Source organism: Temnothorax americanus, unplaced genomic scaffold (assembly GCF_048541705.1).
Source record: "Temnothorax americanus isolate GAGA-0224 unplaced genomic scaffold, ASM4854170v1 Scaffold3, whole genome shotgun sequence".
NCBI lineage: Eukaryota > Metazoa > Arthropoda > Insecta > Hymenoptera > Formicidae > Temnothorax > Temnothorax americanus.
Window position 1 is genome coordinate 345,001 of NW_027509442.1, and position 20,725 is coordinate 365,725.

At 42.2% G+C, this 20,725-nt stretch overlaps 2 protein-coding genes across 6 annotated transcripts in view; both read left to right on the forward strand.

The window, feature by feature from the left end:
- The window catches only part of Ago3 (Argonaute 3), a 10,253-nt gene extending 7,175 nt beyond the window's left edge, over window positions 1-3,078 (forward strand). Inside the window, exons 7-12 of the mRNA XM_077411282.1 lie at window positions 1-111; window positions 215-465; window positions 701-851; window positions 941-1,141; window positions 1,215-1,412; window positions 1,511-3,078. The exon at window positions 1-111 is cut by the window's left edge and continues 240 nt beyond it. Of these exons, the coding sequence (XP_077267408.1) occupies window positions 1-111; window positions 215-465; window positions 701-851; window positions 941-1,141; window positions 1,215-1,412; window positions 1,511-1,843 (1,245 nt within the window). The 3' untranslated portion in view covers window positions 1,844-3,078. The remainder of the gene's footprint in view (window positions 112-214; window positions 466-700; window positions 852-940; window positions 1,142-1,214; window positions 1,413-1,510) is intronic.
- Window positions 3,079-5,134: 2,056 nt separating this feature from the next.
- Chico (insulin receptor substrate 1 chico) lies at window positions 5,135-20,149 on the forward strand. Of its 5 annotated transcripts, XM_077411278.1 has the most exons (11): window positions 5,135-5,660; window positions 7,977-8,747; window positions 11,002-11,147; window positions 11,585-11,873; window positions 12,293-12,409; window positions 13,441-13,788; window positions 14,396-14,808; window positions 15,105-15,520; window positions 15,751-16,168; window positions 16,252-16,492; window positions 16,589-20,149. In XM_077411278.1, exons 2-11 carry the CDS (start codon window positions 8,363-8,365, stop codon window positions 17,542-17,544), a joined length of 3,729 nt encoding a protein of 1,242 aa, XP_077267404.1. In that variant the 5' UTR covers window positions 5,135-5,660; window positions 7,977-8,362; the 3' UTR covers window positions 17,545-20,149. The 5 variants fall into 5 exon arrangements, with proteins under 5 accessions (XP_077267404.1, XP_077267403.1, XP_077267405.1 ...); XM_077411277.1 differs by lacking the exon at window positions 5,135-5,660 and having other exon boundaries at window positions 6,034-8,747; XM_077411279.1 differs by lacking the exon at window positions 5,135-5,660 and having other exon boundaries at window positions 6,034-8,747; window positions 13,444-13,788.
- Window positions 20,150-20,725: the final 576 nt, after the last annotated feature.

The following is a 20,725-nucleotide window of genomic DNA, read 5'->3' on the forward strand; positions in this document are numbered from 1 at the left end:
AGATGTCTCGATCCTGAACATATACGTTTCGGGAATTGCAAGACATATACGTCGCTTGACAGACCTGCAGACTGGAGCGGTTTTGCAGTAAAAAATCCCATGTTACGCACTGTAAGTATATTGAATAACAATTATCTGAGAATTGACAAACTAATACGTGGTGAATGATCTTGTACAAATATTTGTTACATTACATGTCTCTTTTGCGTTTTAGCCTAATTTGACCAGATGGCATATTGTATACTGTATAAGGGATGAAACTAGTGTAAAAGATTTCTTAAATCTTCTGCAACAAGTTTCAAGATCGATCAAAATGCAAATTCAAGAGCCACGAAAGGTCCCTCTAAAGGATGACAGAACCGAGACTTATCTACGAGAAATTCAAAATAGCATCAGCAATGATATCGAATTAGTAGTCGTCGTATTTCCGACCAATCGCACTGATCGCTATTCTGCAGTAAAAAAGTGAGACAATTTTTTTCCTTTACTTTTTGTCATTTAATGATCTTATTTGTCTTTGCACATGAATATACTGTATAACAATATATTGTACAAGTATATCAATCAATAAGCATCGAGTGTGTCTTGGACATATCAAGCATTATACGTTTTGGAAATTTAATCGTTCATATAACAATAACTGAAAATTAAATCTGGAAAAGTATGTTTTTTTTTTTACTATTCTATTACATTTATACAGACTGTGCTGTGTACAAAAAGCTGTACCATCACAAGTCATCATCGCGAAAACGATTTCTAAGCCTCCTAAATTGAAAAGTGTCACAGAAAAGATAGCACTTCAAATCAATTGTAAACTAGGAGGAGCACTTTGGACCGTAGCTGTGCCGTTGGTAAATAGAAAATGTATACTTTATCATATACTTTTATTTATATATTTATTTTCTTCGTTCAACAAATTCTATTATTGCATGCATAACAGAAAAACAGCATGGTTTGTGGTATAGACGTTTATCACGCCGGTACAGGAGGAAGTGCAAAAAAAAGCGTAGCAGGATTTATCGCCTCTTTAGATGGTCAATTGACCAAATGGCATAGTAGAATTTGTATGCAGGCCTCTAAGCAAGAATTGGTGGATATGTTACAAGTTTGCCTTACTTCAGCCATTAATGCATATCACAAGGTAATTAATGCATTTATGCAGCTTTCAAAGAACTTCTTTTCATTGATTCATGATAATAATGTTATGTTGTCAGTATAATGGATGTAATCCAGAGCGTATAATTATATATCGTGACGGAGTTGGTGATGGAGATCTGGACTATGTCGAAAACTATGAAGTAAAGCAACTATTGGCAACATTTAATCGCATTGCGCCAAATTACAAGCCACAACTCAGTGTAATCATCGTTCAAAAACGTATCAATACGCGGCTATTCGTCAGACAGAAAGTAGTAAGTATTGCGCTAGAATTAATATGATAAGATTAGCAGATATATTGCGTTTAACGATATAATTTTAATTGACAATTGAAAATGCTTTTAATTCGCAGAGAGGGGGAGGTTTAGACAATCCTGCACCAGGAACCGTTGTTGATTCTTGCATAACGAGGCGAAATTATTACGACTTCTTCCTCGTGCCACAAAATGTTCGACAGGGTACGGTAACTCCCACTCATTACATCGTTATTCATGATTCGTCCAACATTGAAACGGACCACATGCAACGACTGACGTATAAACTTTGCCACTTATATTACAATTGGCCCGGTACGATTCGTGTACCCGCTCCTTGTCAATATGCACACAAACTTGTGTACCTGGTTGGTCAAAATCTTCTAGCTGAACCACACCAAGCCTTTTCAGATATTTTATTTTATTTGTAACTTCTTCACCATTATTTTTAATGTTATTTTGTCTCACAATTTGTCTTCTTCTTTTCTTTTTTTCTTAAATGAACAAATATCTTTACCGTTAGATAAATCAAATCGAACATTTCGGAAAAATCACTGAATATCACAAGAATGATTATACGATTCGATTGTGCTTCTGCAGAAGTCGAAGTAAATCGCTCGATGACGAATGCCAATCTTGTGAAACTGTGTACTTGTACTTACTGTACGTATATGTATATATACGTGTGAGTTAAAGTAGTCCAATAGAGAAAGAAAAATATATATGAGAGACCAATACCAAGTATACTATGTGATAAAGCACTTGGAATATGTCTCTTCGGCTCTTCCATACTTAATTTATGTTACGTAGTTGACACTTGCGTTTATATTAACCTAGAAAGTAACAGTTGCTGTAGCACTCGGGTTAAATATCAATGCAAGTTTGCTATTCTCAAACAGAAGCATCTTGTTAACTGTATATACAGCTAAGATCTCTTTTGTTGCAAAAAGACTAACAATTGTGTTTCATGTGTATTTGAGATTATTTTTACTTTTGTATTAATTATAATTTATGTAGCATTAAGAAGAGTTGGAAAGACTTCACCTTAATTTTTGTATTATCAAAATGGTTTTAGCAAAATCTCTCAAAATTATTCATTAGTATTACAAAACATAAATTGTCAAAAAGAATAGCCTGCGCAAAAGAGCGATTGTTTTACTATTTTAGTATTATATTTTCCGTATTTATTTTGTTTTCTTTTTTTATTTATCTTCAGGCAATAAAATAAAACATGTATGATTTCATGACAATAGTAAATTATTACTATTATTAAAAGTTATTTTATAATCTAGATAAATGTTGCGTGTCTTTAATATAATTTTCAAAATTTATGTTTGCACAGTTGAACATATTCCGATAAAAGAAAGATCTAACAAGCTATTATATATTTTAGGAATCATGTGCATTATTACACTTAACAGGTGCAAAAATATTTTTTACAACATGAAAATGACCAGTATCTATTATTCAGTATTACATTTTATTTAAATCATATTCAGTAATAATTCAATTATAATTATAATGTATTATTATTATTATTATTATTTTTTTTTTAGATATTTGTATGTAGGGCGCTAGACTATATATAAATACACGCACATACAAAAAATTATCGGCTAAGAAGATAATGCGAGTGTAATTATGTCCTATAAATATGCCTTATATACTTTTTAGTAAAAATAATATTTTGTAGAATACTTTACAAAATTTTTCTACGAAACTTTTGTCTGCGGTCAACAGTTACGATGTAATAATATTAACAAATGTTATATATCTCTTCTAAAGAAAAAACTGGTGTTCATATTTTCGAAATAACTGATCTATATACTATTCCTTTATTAGCCTATTTTATTGGCTTTGGTACATTTTCTAAACAACGTTTTATATTTGCTTCAGCATGAATTTTTCAATCATCATTCTCAACTTTGTTTTATCTACCGTTGCTAGTTTCTTAAACGAACAATTTCCTTGTTTAACTACATTTTTTTTTTTTTTTTTTTTTTACTTTGTAGGGTGTACTTCCCATTAAATTATATTCCACGTGAGGTGTTTTTACACTGCAACATTATGTCTAAATTTTTATTGTTCTCTTTGATGATTTACAATTGAATAAAGGTTGATAATCTATAGCTTTTAGATAGAAATAAGTGCAAAAGTTGTTCTTTAATCGTATAAACCAATTTGTGCATAGTAAATTTCTAAAGGTTGGGGCATATTTTACACCTCGTGTGAGTAACGCACAGAATTTAAGCTCCAAGTCAAACAATACAAAAACTAGAGGAAAATTATTTTTTATTGCAACACGTACACATTTAGTCATAGTTACGGCCAAACGTGTTCCATTGAAAATGACAGAATGAATGAATGAATATAATTTTTCACAGTTTGACACGATGGAAAGAAAATATTTAATTTTAATTAATTTTATTATTACGATAAGTACAACGAACTTGAAAAAAAATATGACGCGTGTGATTACGTTGATGTTTAACTTGCATATAAAATATAAGTTCGTAATTAATCGATTCCGACACGTTTTTAAAAACTCTAGCAAACCTTGGCCCGAAAAGATTTGAACGAAAATGAACCAAATAAAATTTCCTACATTCCACCGAGGGAAGACTTTCACCCACTTCAAGCTTTCTCGCATCACATCGCTCGTTTGAAGGGTTTACAATGATAATCTTTGCGAGATTGGCTTTTCGCACGTTTACTCATTGATCGTCTCACACACGCACGTTAATTGAAATCGGCTGAAGTACAATTGGATTCTCTCTCTCTTCTTCCCGAGATTGAGCGGAGGAACGAATCTACAAACTTGAACTATGCTACTTTAATTTTGCAAACGTTACGACCGTTGTCTCTCAACTATAACACTAATTCCCCGAAAAATGAAATTTTCACATACTAACGAATTGAATATTGTCAGACACGTAATACGTATCGAATGCAATACATATAAAAATTCGCACATATACATATAATGAAAAATGTCTGCGCATTTATATTATCGAATAACAGCCTTTGTTTACAAATTCATCCACGATCCGATCGTTCCACCTCGGAAAGGATCGAAAGAGCAACACACTGAATGGAATTCCGCGGGGGGGGGGGGAGGGGGAGGAATATCGGGCTGCGCCCAATCCGTAGCGGTCGACGCGCACGTTCCTCGCAAAAATCCAAGCACGTCTTAAATGATGCGGGTGCGCGACCGCGCTAATCACTCCACCCATCCCACGTGATTAGCGGGTCGCGCGCGCGCAATTTCCGATCTGGGTAATCGGTACCGACGCGCCACGCGCCTCGACGATACGTCCGATCATCTTCGCGGCGATGCCGAGTCCTCGGGGGGGAGATGCTCGCGCGCGCGTCGACTCCTGGAGATCGGCTCGGCGCAAGGTTCTTCCGCATTGCGGCGTCCCGCGCCCGCGCCCGCGTGTCCGTCCGTCCGTTGACACGATGGTTACTGGTTACGCCACTGCGCCACGCCGTCGCCGCGCGCGTGTGTACGTAACAAACACGACGCACCGCGCACGTACATACATGCACATGGCACAACACGCGCGCGCGCGCTGGCGCTGGCTCGTATTTACAATCGCGTATCGCGTATAATCGGAGCGTCGCGTCGCTGCCATTCGCGCTGGCGCGTGCGCGCGCGTTCTCGGCGCCTGCGTACATCTTGTTTACAACTGCGGAGCTCCGCGTACACATGACCTTTACAAGATAGACACGATCGTCCGTTCGGTTGGCTAGGCGTGAACCCGCGCGCGGCCCGCGAAACGGAGAGAGAAAGACAAAGGACGATAGAGCGAGAGAGAGAGAAAGAGAGAGAGGAGGAGGAGGAGGAGGGGAGGTGTCGCGCGCGCGAGTGTGTTGTGTGTCGTGGCGAGAGAGTCCTATCGCCTTTTGCTGGAATTATACATCCGGTGGCCACGTACCCGGCGATTCGCACGGGGCCACGGATTTCAACGTGCGTTGCAAAGAAAAAAAAAAAGAAACCGAATCGAAAGTTTAGCGTCGCGACTCGCGGCCCGTCGCGCGAGTGGCGAGTAGTAGTGCCGAGTGGAGCGGAGTCGTGCCGACGACGACGATCGACGATCGACGGTCAACGACGACGACGGCGACGGCGAACGTCGCTCGGTTGATTCGCGCGCGCGATCGCGATCACGGTCGCGCGAGTGACGAGACGCGGGCTGGGTGTATACGTGTGCGCTGATATTGTGTCGCGCGCGATCCCGGAATACTCTGGTGAGTACGGGCGAGGGTCTGCCACGCGCGCGCGGCACGCACGCCTGACGACGGTTTCGACGTGGTTTTGAGGAAGGAAGCTCCCGAGTTCCGTCGTCTCCGTCGGATCGTGACCCCACCGGGGGCGGACGGACGTGATATATTTTCGAGCACGGCCGATAGTGCGTCGTTAAATCCGGGGTCCCGAGTCCGGGTGTCGTTTCCTCCTCTTCCCGCGCGGTAGAGGGAAGGAGAGGAAGCGGAGCGGAAGAGGAGCCACGAGGAGTAGCTGCGGAGAAAAAGCGCGAAGAGCGTGGAAGTCAGTCGCGACGGGGACGGAACGCGTTCGCGCGCGCGACGCGGGAGGGAAGAAAGGGTGAGGGGGGAGAGAGAGAGAGAGAGAGAGAGAGAGGAAAAGGAACCGCGCGGCGCGTTTCCCCCCGCATCGACCTGGAATGCCGCCGCCGTCGCCACGGTTGTTTTGACGTCGGCCGCCGCTATTGCGCATGAAAAAAAGTCGCGTTGCCCTTGGCAGTAGCCTATTTATCGAGAGAGCGCGGCCCGCGGCCGCCGTTGCCGATAAGGTGAAAATTTCGGCCAGTCGCCCACCTGCGAGGCCCGTCGCCAGTTGCCAGTTCGCCAGTCGCCTCCCGTCTCCGCGGTTCCCGCCCGTCCGTCCGCGCGGACGTGTACATACATACATACACATACGTACGTCGCGTCGGTCGGTTGCGTTTCCTCGCCGCGCCGTAACACGTTTTCCACGAAAGAGAAGCTCGAGCTCGAGAGAGGGAGAGAGAGAGAGAGAGAGAGAGAACGCGCCGCCTTGAGTGTCCCTCTCCCTCCCCTTGCGCCTTTCTCCCTCGCGCTGCCTGCGTCGTGAATCGTGTGTGCGTTGCGTGCCCAGCGTGCCGCGCGGCACGCGCGCTATTGCCCGCGTATCGCGCTCTCCGTCTGTCTGTCTGTCTGGCTGGCCGACCGACCGTCCGTCCGTCCGGCCGCTCGTCTCCTCGTCCGTCTGTCTATCCGTTCCTGCGCGCGTGCGTGACCGTCTGTGTTTGTTCCGTGCGCGCGTATGAGAGTGCCCGCGCGCCCCCGTGTGTATACACGTCACCGTCGGTCGGGGACCACGCAGTAAATTGTGTTATTCGGAGAGACAAACAGGTGCGGGAGGCTCGCTCGCTCGCTCATAACGGCCGCACCTCGTGGCGTTCGCGCTGACGGTACGCTCGTGTGTCTCTCGCCGACGTTCTCCGTCGCCGTCGTCGTCTCCCTTCCCCGTTCCGTCGCGGACGCGCGCGAGGAATGCGCGAGCGGCGGTGGCGGGTGGCGCACGTCTGAGCCATTTGGAGCCGTCGGACGGTGCGCGCGGGACGGCTCGACGGCTCACGGCTCACGGCTCCGCTCCGCTCTGCTCGGCGCGCCCGCGAGTTCCGAGACCCGTGAGACGCGAGACGCGGCCCGAGATCGGTGGCGGGCGAAATTAGACGAAACCGCGTGACAGGTGGATTCGAGGCGTGCCGAGACGCATAGAAAAAGAGAGAGAGAGAGGAGAGAGAGTGCCGTCGCGACATCTCGGAGTCATCGGGCGCGTTCGGCGTTCGGCGTTCGGCGTTCGGCGTTCGGCGCGATCGCGGAATCTCCCCTACTTGGGTTTCGACGCCGAGGAAGGAAGAGCCGAGCGCGGCACGAGGGGCGGAAAAGAGCGAGGGTGATTGTGAGATCGCGACCGTTTCGTGTCGCCCGTAGCCGCCGTCCGTTCCGCCCGCTCCGTCTCGCGGTGGCCATGGCGCGCCATTGTTGTTGTTGTCGTTGCTCCTAACCTACAAGAAGGTGGACGTCCGCGACCGCCGCCGCCGCCGCCGCGAGGGGAAGAGAGAGAGAGAGAGAAAGCGACGCGACGCAAGCACGCCCTCGGGGCTCGCCGTGTATATTTACGTCTCGTTACGTCCCACGAAACGTGCTCTCGCCGTGCGAAGGCACGCGCGCGCCGCGACGGCCGCTCCCGGTGTCGTTTCCGTCATGATTGGTGGATTGTCAATGTGCGACGGCCGACGGGTGCTGAGCGCGCGGTAAGAGCGTCGAGCGTCGACGATCGGACGTCGCGTCGGTCCGCGACGAGGGGGGAAACTTGGTCGGATCGCTCGGATCGGAGACGCGACGCTTTCGTTCTCGCGGCTCGCGCTAGAAGGTAGTGGTTCGCTGACACGTTGACGGCCGTTGTTGTTTATGCCCGTGAAAGTGCGCGGATCGCGCGATCGAGCGGCGATCGAGCGGCGACGTTGATCGGGAGGAGGAGCGAGAGAGCGATATATGTAGATATTGTTGTTTGTAGAGAGCGAGAGAGAGAGAGAGAGATAGAAGAGGACGTTTGGCGCAAGTGTGGGTAATCTTCGTCGCTCCCGGCCACAATGAACTTCCGTGGTGCCGTTGTGCGTCACGCGGTCTCTCGCTGAGGACGAGGCGCACGTGTGACGACGCGTATCGTGTGAAAACGCGCGCCGCCGACCGCCGACTCGCATGCCCGAGGAGAAAGGAGCGGGGAGCGGAAGGCGAGCGGGGACGATAACAGCATCGGGGATACCATGTGAATGATACGGGGAACGCGAAGGGCCCAACGCTTGTCCGCGCGTCCTCCGTGGGATTCGAGGGATTTCGTGATCTACGAATAGCCGACGACGACGACGGCGACGACGACGCTCGTCTCGGTCGTCATCCCGACGATGTCCTCGGGCAGGGGCCCGGCGTCGCCCTCGGGCGGGCCCGTGATCCGCTGCGGCCACCTTAAGAAGCTCAAGACGATGAAGAAGAAGTACTTCGTGCTGCGCGGCGAGAGCCCCGGCTGTTTCGCCTGCCTCGAGTACTACGACAGCAAGAAGAAGTTCGAGAACGGGCAGCCGCCGAAGCGCAGCATCCTCCTGCACAGCTGCTTCAACATCAACAAGCGCGGCGACACCAAGCACAAGCACGTGATCGCGCTCTACACCAAGAACGAGTGCTTCTGCCTGATCCTCGACAACGAGAAGGAGCTGGACGAGTGGCTGAAGGCGATGCTGAGGCTACAGAGCGGGGACGTGCCCGACGGGGAACAGCCGCGGCCTACATTCGGTAAATTGCCCCTCCCCCCCCCCTTCTGCTCTCCCCCCGGACGTTCGCCGCGCTTTTCGAATTTCCACCCGAAAACGACAAACGTGGGAGAGAATCGACGAGATTTCTCTGCCGCGTCGATTGTGGTACAAGTTTCTCGTCCGATATCCGTCACCGATCGCTCCCCCCCCCTCTACGTGTCGTGTGAACGAAAAAAAATCGCGACCCACCGTCATATCGATCACTGAATGGGATTGATAAGTTGACCTTCTCAGAATTCGGCTCGTACGTTTTGTCCAAGGTATTCGCGCGCGAATAGCGATTTACAAACTTTGATATGCATTTCCAGAGGCGGTGTAACACGCTAAACAAATTAGGCGTGACGTGGGGGCGTGATTTTTTTAGGGGCGCCTAACGACGTTGTATGTTGTATGAGATTAAGATTTTTTTCCCATTAATTCTGAAATGCACAAAAGTCGTGAATCACCGGACCATGCGGTACTGTGGATCGATGCTACGACTCTACGAGCAATTGCGATTTGCGACTCTTATGCATTTCGAAATTCTTCGAAAGAGAGTGTCTCAATCCCAGTAATACCGGGTATATACGTTGACGCGTGTCTTGCGATTCTCGGACTTCGGATTCTCTAAATGGTCTTTTTTTTTATAATATCCATTCTCTTTTGAATCGAAGGATTGTGGTCGCGAGACTCGCATAGAAATGTACGCAGCGGTGGATATAATCGAACACAACTTCCAGATTTTTCCGACTAATTTTCTAATTTGAGAGATCAAATCTGATTTTTTGAAAAAAATTTAAAAATTATTTCGAATAGTAGTCAGTGCGTGAAGACATACGTAATATTCTTACTTCTTACATTTAATAATATTAGACGGTTAATTTAAATGTAAACAATAGCAGAAAACAATTTTTAGAAATATACGATAACTTATTTAGTTTATTTCAAATGATTTGTTACTTTTTGACTATTGATGACCTTTCTTGCTTTCAAAGTATCTTCTAAATTAATTTATTTTTTGCAATTAATAATAAGATGAGCTGAGGGAGCTTTGTAAACTTAAAAAAAATGAAACACTCTGCCAATTTAAATACTCTTTTGCAATCAAACGACTTGAATTAGTATCTTTCATAGAATAACGAGGAAACAATTTACAACAAAAGCAAAATATATACTATTAAAAATTGTTCAGAATATATTAATCTAATATATTTTCTTCGTAAATATATAGAGCGCTGATTTAAATATTGCATGGCAACGCCGAATAACTTGACATACCGTCTGCATTTCTGTTACGTCTTGGAAAATATGAGACGTCTCGTTTTCCGCGGATGATAATTTAATTTTTTTTATGTTGACGAGATTATCGCGCACTTATATGTATATCGATCGACGTAGGGACCTGCAGCGGAACCTTGGTTGCGCGTACGCGTTTGTTTACGTCTCTCCGATAGAATGAATCGACGACTTTTCCAAGATCCACTGTTTCTTCGCGGACTTTACTTTTCATTCCCCCCCACTCCCTTTTTTTTCCTTTTCGATCAACACGGAAACACGAGATTTTTCTTGTAGTTTGAAATGGTTTGATGAAAAGAGTTTTTTTGTCCACGTATATTGACGTTACAATTTTGTACACATTCTTGGAGAAATTTAAATGTGTGTGTGTGTGTGTGTGGGTGCGCGCGAAACTGAAGGATGGATGCAAAGAGTACAATAAAGAAATCTCTCGCTACTATCTGTTTTGTGATTTCCACATTTCGAGCGAGTTATATAGCCTTGGAATAAAAATAACGTTGGCAATTGTTTGTGCTCTTGTGTTCCCTGCAGAAACAAAGAAAATAAGAATGATATCGTAGCACAATTCTCTTGGCATGTACGAACTTGATTTATTTTATACAAGTATCTATCGGTATTTATTATTTTATATATACTTTTGAACGATGTTTAGTGTATTTAAATTATAAGCATATTTAATGCAAAGTATACATATAGTAATGCTAATAAATATTTATTTGCATTGCATAAATAGATGTTTATTACCATGATAATTTGCAGCAAGTAAAAGCGCAGTAGATACTTGAAGTTTTCCATGTGTATCAATTTGAATATATATGTATATACATATATATATACATATATATTCAATGCACTTCTCTATTGAAATTAAGTATATATTTATTAATTAAATATTAGATCCACTAATTATGTTCCTGTGTTTCAAATATAAGATTAATGTTTTACATTTTTTGTTTCAGAACACGTATGGCAAGTTACGATGCAAAAACGAGGTCTAGGGGCACGAAAAAACATTCACGGACCCTACAGATTATGCCTCACCGATCAAACTTTAAGTTTAGTGAAGATCGGGGCACAGGATAACTCCGATTCTATCGAGATTTCTGTAAGTTTAACATGAAGTATAGTTATAAAAGAGTATGGTATAGTTGCTTTAATATAAACTAGCTTTGTATACTTTTATACGAGTTTTGCTATTTAATAATAACAGAACGCAATAGTCCGCTGTGTGTTGTTTTATTCGAGGTGGTCCGAGATGTATTTAGACGGATCAGTTTTCGACGCGAATAATACGGTAGATGAAAGATTTTGTTTAGACTGAGCGATGCCGCACGTAAAAACAATTGCGCACGGTGATGATTCGACATATGACAGCACTGCTTGTTTGAAAGGCTTATCGTAAAAGCTTCGTAAATTATAATGCGCATTATTGTTAAAAATGTATCTCTCATATTTTTGTTGTCATCGGTTGGAGGTCAATAAAGCTCAGCATTTAATATGTTAGAATCAATATAATTTTTAAATTATTTTTTTCTCTTGCAGCTAAATTACATTAGACGATGTGGATTTGCGAACGATATATTCTACATAGAAGTTGGCCGGTCCGCCGTAACTGGGGATGGCGAATTTTGGATGGCAGTCGAAGACAACAATATCGCACTCAATATGTACGATGTGATAACGACTGCAATGAGAAATTCGAAAAGTAGCAAAGACGAGGTGGGACCTCGTCAGAGAACGCGTAGTTCCTCTGCCAACGAAGCCAGCAAACCTATATCCGTTTTGACCCGAAGGCACACGGGTCAAAAGCTTCATAGCTTTTCGCCTTTGGGTAAGTTATAATTTTCGCGAATCTGCTTCCTGTACATATCGTTTATCCATTGTGATTTATACTAAGATTGTGAGTTATCAGTTTTTTCACAGTGTATCGTGCTATACTTATTGAAATGTGATTTTTCACTTATGTAACTTGGGACACATCGGTTATCATGTGTCTATAATCAGAACTCATCGAAGAAACTGCGTTTGCTTGGATATACGTCATTTGTGTATTTAAAATCCTTATTAAGAATTCCTTTTAAATCCAAACTCTTGAAACTTCGTCTAATACACCGTTCCTTTACACATAATTACCGCCAATTGCACACGCACATTAAATTGTATAACCTTAAAGAAAACCAGGTGAATTGTCGTATATACATATTAGAGCTCAGCTTTAGAGTAACACGAGTGGGTTTACGGGGTTTACAGAGGAACAGACGACACACAAGGAGCAAGTGGAACCATTGCAAGAGCAGACTGCTACTCCCACTGTTCTCACACAGTGTAGTCAATCTCGGAGTACCTCTTCCACCAATACAGTCACGGGTCTGTTCTCTGTCACAATAGCTATTTGCTTTCCTTTTTTCGCGTTCTATGGATTTTGAATGGCAAAAAAGGACACACAAGAGCAGTGTGAACATGTCATTTATTTTCTTCAGTTTTTCATTTCATGGAGTATAGAATTTCATCTAAAGACTTGGTCATTGCATTTTCATACACTAGATTTTATACACTAGATGTACTATATCTAACAATGTTGTGCTATTTACATGTGTGCAATCAATATGCATTATACTTGCAATTTAAAAAAAAAATAGATTTAAAGAGAATTGCCATGCCCCATATACATTCTAACTTTATCTATACTATTATATCTTGTGGAATAGATTAAGAAATATTTAATGAAGTGAGAAATATTTTCTGAGTGTTAAAAGTAACTTTAGAAATTATTACAATTTATGTTGACATTAAATATGTAAAAATAAATTTCGATTATGGTATGAAATAAATTTGAGCATATACAGATTGAAAAACTAAAGCTGAAACTTTTATACGAATGCAATGATCAATTGTATTAAAAAGGAAAGTCTAGGTCAATCAGAGTAATGCATTATTTTCTGAGTGTTAGTTTCATGGTGTAAATAGCATGATTAATACAATCAGTCAGTTATCTGGAATCTGTAAATTATCTGATGTCAGGTATTATATATAATGCATCTTGCCAAAATGACGAAAGATAAGAGATTGAATTGGTACCGCTTTATTGTCCTTTTGATGTTATGGATACATGTGTTTTATCGCAATTCTCTTATTATATAAAGGTTATCGTTATAAGGGAATTCAAACTTGAGAGAACAGTTGTTGGTTGGGAACGACTTTTAAAATAGGTTTCGTGTGTCAGACTTGTCAATAACACATCGCGTCGGGAGACATAAGAGATAGATTCTCTGCGGTCATATGTTTTTAACAGCACGATTGGTACATTATCCGTGCGGTATCTGTCGTATTCTGCCGGCACAAGATGCACGTAAGACAAAGACAGAGTTGTGCGATAGTGAGAGGTGTGTGGTTTGCAGCAGTTGCTGGTACCGGGGCTTGGACTACTGGGATTGCCACGACTAATGCCAACAGTGCCGGTACCGCTAGACGTCGTCATTCGGTAGCGAGTCATCCTCATTCCGTCAATAATTCCCAATCCGCTCATGTCACAACAGCAACAAATGCAACTATGACCACCACTACTGTCACTACCACCACCATCACTGCAACCACCACTACCATCACCACCACCATTACTGCGACCGTCACCGCGACGATCACTACAACCACAACCGCGACAATATCCCATCAGAGAACCTTGTCGCTGCCCTTAGCTGCCGTTATTATCAATCAAATGCAACCATCTAAAAGATCCGTTTTACGGTGTATGTATTTCGTTCCGTCATATTTGTTTAATCGATCCGAATCTCTGTTTTATCCTTTAGTGTTTCTGCCATACGCTTGTTATGCTCTTTTCTGTTACGCATTCGGTCCTTCCAAACTGTATAAAGCTCAATGTTATGTTTATCTAATAAGAGGTCATAATTACAATTGTAAAATTTCGTTAGCATGCTGTTAAGTGCACGATATATTAAACAAATGCTATAGTTTGTATCTTCTATTTATTCATTACTGAATATAAGGAATGGATATGTTTTGTACATTTCTCCTGGATGCCCCATAGTGTTGATACTTGGATAATAATCTCTGCAAACTATCGGTTATTGAAATCCTCATTTTGCTTTATTTAATTTCTACATAACCCGAATTCTGCAAATGCGCGAAATATTTGACGAAATATTGACCATGATTATTGTTGATTGCTTAACTTAAGAAAAAAATATATATTTAACAATAAACAATATGTTATGTACATATATGTATATGCGAACATAAAACTAACCGCTGTTGCTATGCTGGGACAATAGGACTGGCTTCTTTCTACCATGCGTGTAAGCATCACGAGGAGATTTCTGACAAGTATCTTTACAGGTGCCACTGGGCGCGATCGATGTGACAGTTTGCCGTCGAGGGCTCGTACCACCAGCGAGGGGCAGCCGGCCACGATCGTGTTAAGCCATCCTAGAGGAGCCCATATCATGTCGCACGTACCGCGACCGCATTCCATGTGTGGACGAGGTCTCTCGTATTCTCCACCAGTCACGTCGATGCCTATTAGTCCGTCTTCCGATGTCTGCTCGTCGGATTCGGCCGGATCGTCACCCTCGATGGATGATTGTGGTGAAAATATTATGGAAGAAAGCACTATCTCGAGGTACGGGCATTCCTTGACACCCGACGAGCCCATAATTTTAGACAAGAAAGGTGACGACTATGCCCTGTGGTCGACATCACATCCACATCTGAAATACTCGTCAAACTTCAAATCTCATTCGCCCTCTCAGGTGAGTGCACTTGTAATATCGCTTCTAAATTTAATTAAAAAGTTTTTATAAAACAGTATAAGAATAAATATTGTAAACTATCTTCAGATCTATACAGTAGGAAAATTTATAAAGACATCTAGTATTCAATAAAATTCTTTTTATAGCAGTCTTTTTATAACCATAAAATGAAATTTTTATTTTTACTGGCTTTTATGGTCTACATTTCATCTCAATAAAGTGATATCTAGTTCAAATAAAGTAATATCAAGCTGTTTTATATGTTAATTAACGGATAAGTAATTAATCGGTTGTAGAGTTCCTACCAGAGTGAAATGTACAGTCCTTGTGGTTCGAGCCCGGGCCGCGGTGGTGTGTACATGCCCATGAGTCCTGCAACGACGGCCCACTCGCATTCCCGCGGATCATCCCTTGTAGAAGAAAGCACCGTGGATGGTTACGTACCGATGGCACCGGTTGGAGATGACGGTTACGTCGATATGGATCCTGTAAATAGTCACAACGGTCACTTTCCGGACGATATGTCGCAGAACGACGGCAGTAGCTGTTCTGTCACATCTGGTACGCCTAGTACGGATCTGCGGTTTTCCGAGTATCACTTGGATAAAGTAACCAGCTTCTTGACACCTGGGGAAGATCTGCAAGCCAGACCGACCAGAGCTTACTCCGTTGGATCCAGGCCGGAACAAGCCAATAGGCATCGTAAAAATAGGTATGAACTTTGCGGGTTAAGGTTTAGCTAAGTATATTGTATATTAACGTAATGTGTACTACGTACATTATTGATCGGATAAAATATTAAATTTGGTAAAATTCTGTGACGGTTTGCGCATGCGTGATTTGAGAGACCGTCTTAAATGAGGTTTAAACGTCATCTAAACATACCACCGACATAATGATATGAACAAGATCTATAATTTTGCTATGGTATTCTTTGCACAGGTTGGACATCACTCCGCAAGATGCCAATAGAGTACGAGCATTTTCCGTAGGTAGTCGGTCTAAGAGGCCCGAGATCGGAAGGCTAGCCAATATAATTACCGCGCCGTTACCTTCTTCGGACACCTCGAATTCGAAGTCGAGTTCCGCGCCGTTGTTGTCGAGCTCTTGGGGACACAACTCGGGTTGCTCCGGAGCGTCCGATCGCATGGAGGATCTCATGGAATTGGATTTCACGAGGCCCAGTATTCCGACCGCTCTCTCCTCGCCTCCGTCATCCGGTTCCCAGCCTCAGTCGCAACCGCAACCGTACTCTACTTATTCTACTGCCACCGACACTAGTTCCTACGTCGACATGTCGCCCGGACAAGCTCCCATACCGACCACTGCCCCATACGTCGATATGAGTGGCATAAATAAGGTATTATCGATATATCAATGTTCGATTTGCTGATAAAAATTGCCGCAGAGCCGTTAAGACAATGTAATTTTTTTTTATTACAGATCAATCGCAATAACAATAATAATACAATCACTGCCAACCACAATCATAGCCACATGCATATATCATCGTTAACTTTCGCCCATAAACCTGTAATTACAACTTTAAAGCCGGTAGAAGAAGCGGAAGGACCCTACATGAAGATGGACGGTACAATAGAGGATTGGACGCATTCGGAAGCAAGTCCGAAACAAGTGTCATCACCTATTCAAGAGGATACCTATCAAACAAATGGGCCACCAGGTATTACTCCGTAAACATTTATTACAGAAAAATCCCTTGTATAATATTATGATATAATAAAAATAATACTGTGGAAATATTACTATGAATATTCAGGTAGCACAAGAACGGCACCGGTAGATCTTCCACAACCGAGGCGTCCTCCGGAGGGGTATGTCGAGATGTCTTTTAAAGCGCGGCCGAGTTTGGAGCAAGACTACATAAACATGAGCATGGGAAACAATCGAAACAATCGTAAAACACGGACGGGTAGTCGCAAGGAAAAATCGCGATCGCAACCAATTGCGATTCAGGCGGGCAGCAAGCCGTCTAAAACTCCAAACTTTCTACCTTTGAACGGAAGTCCGACATCCGAGAGTCTGGCGAGCACGCCCGCCTCTCCGCCGCGAGCAACGCCAACGGGTTCCTCGGCCACGATCTTTCCCTTTTCCCTGAACAGTCCTCAGTCACCCGTGAAGCCTTTCACAAAGAAAAACGATGAGTTCTCCACGACAGACATTTCCAACCAAAATAAGAACAATGAATACGCGGTGATGGAACCCGCGAAGAGGCTTTGCACGTCATGTTCTACCCCATTGACGGAGACGATGTCCTCGTCGAAGGCGAATAACGAGAAACCACCTAGTCCTGTAGAGAAGAATGTTCGGGTTATATTCAAGTCTTCGTCATCGCAAGAACATGGTAAGCCCATTAACGTAATAACGAAAAAACTTTTGGATCTAACGGTGTCGAAACCACGTCTCGTCACGGCCTCGCCGAACACCAGTCCTACTTTGACGGGTTTCAAGCCGTCGACCGTGCAACAACCGAAGCCCTCCTCGCCAAAGTTCATCGACGAGACTCCCACGCCTACGCCCACATCTACACCCACACCTACGCCAAGTCCGTTGGACAGCGAGGGTTACGAGAAGCTCCAACCGGGCGCGACAATACTGCATTACGCTAGTCTCGATCTACCGGAGATCGATAATCCAGCGCCTGTATCGCCGGCGTCCACGCAGGAGAATTTCACGTACGCCGAGATCGACTTTGCGAAACTCAAGCAGACCTAAAATATGTGCTATCCTGAATGCGCATATTTTGCCGTCCCCGTGTCGCACACAAAGCCGTGCGTGACGGGATGGCTTGGTTGACGCCTCTTGTGTTCCCCACGATAGCAACGAGTAGGCAGGGTATAATCGATCGTTCTGACATTGGCTCGGCTGGTCTAACGAACGAAGGCGCCGGGTATAGGAACTGTATATATATAATTCATTTCTTTTTCTCTCCAGCCTAATGGCATTATACCGCTCGCCGCCGATCTTTCTAGTGTATGGATTGGCAGCTTATTTTAAATCGTTTGAAAAATAAGCATCGTTGGTACCTATAGTTCTGGTTGTACTGCATTAATATCGTATTTTATCGGAACGATGTGAAATTTTTTTACATAGGCGAAATATACTTTTTGTCGCTGATTCCGAAGAGAGTCCTCAAATCTGTCTACATATATTATGCTATTTCTAATATTAAACGGTCGATAAGTTTTAACAGAAAGGAACAAAATATGAAAATGTTATCTTTTATTTTAGTTAAATACTATATTTGTATAATTGGTCAGTCGAAGGAATTTCTTGATATTAGATATATCATCTAGTTAAATGAGAGGGAATTGGTTGTAAAAATGTATAAACCTTTTAAATTTTAATTTTGTTAGTGGACTTGCGTGTTATCTCTATCAAAATTTATTTTGTTTTGTATTATATTTCCAGATGCTGACAAGCCAAATATATATAAGTCAATTCTTTTTGCGAGCTATGATATCTGTGTGTATATATGCATATATATGTACGTATCTACATACATGTTTATGCATGTATACATACATACATATATGTATACATACATATACATATACACACCCGAATTTAACTTGTATATTTATAATTATCTCCTAATATATATGTGACGATGAAATTTATTTATATCGATTGTTTTGGTGAAGCCGCGCTCGCGTAAATAACATAAATTCTATTACTTTTCAGTACGCGTATAAATTTTAACGACGTACCTTTTATTTGCGCAATGTAAATTCTACTGAATTTGATTCTTCTGGAAAATCTGCAAATCATTGTTTTGTACAGAGAATAGCATGTTACTCTACCTACATGTTCGCTTACTTACCCTAACGTTTTATAACAGCCAAATTGTCGGAGTTTGAGTATATTTGTGCATTGTTTTTAATTTTTATAAAAGTAATATACATATATGTGTATATACTTGCGCGACATTGCGTGACATAAGATATCGGCTTCTGTTTTAAATATTTTATCTTTTTCCGAAATCTTTGGACATTCAATGAGACCTTAAGTAAACGGAATCTGCGAAATATCTTTAGACGTAAGAGAAAACGTGAAATCATGGATTTGCAATTTTTAACTCGAAAAGATCGTTTTAAGTCTAATCTTGCGCCAGGAATGCGTACCGATTCGTCGGTCTTCCTCGAAGCGGACAAAAATTCTCACGACTCTCCAACGAAACGCCCCTGCTTTTAGACGTTGCGACTAACCCGTTGATATATCAGCGCTAATTGGAATTAAATTAAAACGAAATTGAGGTATCGTAAGCTTTAGGAATATCGTATAGAATACGGTGGTGTGTAACAGTACACTACCAGAAACATAAGTACTGAAAGAGGAACGCGACGAGCCTGGTCTTCGTAAACGATTACTGCGAACTGGATGAAATTCCGCAGAGCGAAACCGAACACTCAAACGGAGATACATTCGTATTGCGCTCTCGCGTCTCCTCTGGGCCGAATTTTAATCCGACTGTCTCCTCGCGAAGGAATGTTACCCGCCAATGTTAGATCGACATCTCTCATAGAATTCATATTGCAGACAAAATAGATGTTCCGTACACACACACACACGCACACACAAACAAACAAACAAACAAACAACACACACACACACACAATGGCAGTATACACGTGTTATAACGCTTTTCATATAAATTATGAGGGCCGAAAGGGACCTCGAAAGAGAGCTAATTCGGCTTCGTACACACATATACATATACACACGTACACGTAAAACATACGGTCGCATTACGCGTATACATATATGCATATTCGTGCTGCAGGATATTCTGTGAAAACGGTACAACCGGCGTTCGTGCCGGGGGACGGTACAAAGAAAGATGATCTAGAATAAGAGGAATATTTAAGAAGAAAAAAAAAGAACAAAAGAGAGGAAAAAAGAGGATACGATAAAGATGCCTATGTATAATGAATCGATCCTTATCAATAGTGCGGCTTAAATCGTTAGAGCTAAAAAAAAATATATATACGTTCTTTGCATGTATCTTATTTAAACATATTGCGGTTGTATCGTAACGTACAGGGTGTCTTGTATATGCGCACGTATGTCCCGAGTTTTCGCATGGGTTTTTGCGAGAGCGTGTGCGCGCGTGCGTGCATGTGTGCGCAAATGCGTGAGTGCGTGTGTGCGTACGCTATGGGTTTTTTTGTTGTGCGTGTATGTGAAAGTATATACGTGACGGACATGCGTGTACATATACATATATGTACACACACATACACATATACATATATATATATATATAAATATATATGTTATAAATATTAAGTATAATAATAATTAATAAACTCGCAATATACGCCGTTGTTTCATTTCCTGTTTACCTTATGGAAACATCTCGTAAACTCTAAGGGTATTGCTTCTGAGGAAAGAGACCTGATTAAATTGTTAACTTATAATTATTTCTTAAGCTCCCATTTGTGTAATATTTTTCTTATATTATCTAAATAGTTTATAATTTTAATATAAATATTATATAATATTAAAATTTATGCGATTGATAAGTTCAATTAGGAATTTTATGAATGAAAACTTTCGTATTTACGCGTTATTCGCTTTCAGAGCTTTATGATCAAAGTTATTTAACTGTTTACTTGTTTTACATGATAAATCTTTATTTTGGAGTCATTGAGTATTAAGCTGTATGTAGTATGTACATACATGTATATTCGAGCGTTATTAATTTAGTATTATATATCTAAAAGTAGAATGTCTAAAATTATCGTCATTTTTTTTACAAATTTTTAAATCTAATTTGAGAAAGATTATGATAAACATTTTACGAAATATAAAATATACCGATGTGTTCTAAATATTTTCCGCTAGATGTCATCAGGTGCTCTATATTTGTAGCGAACTTTTCCAGCGGGTACTA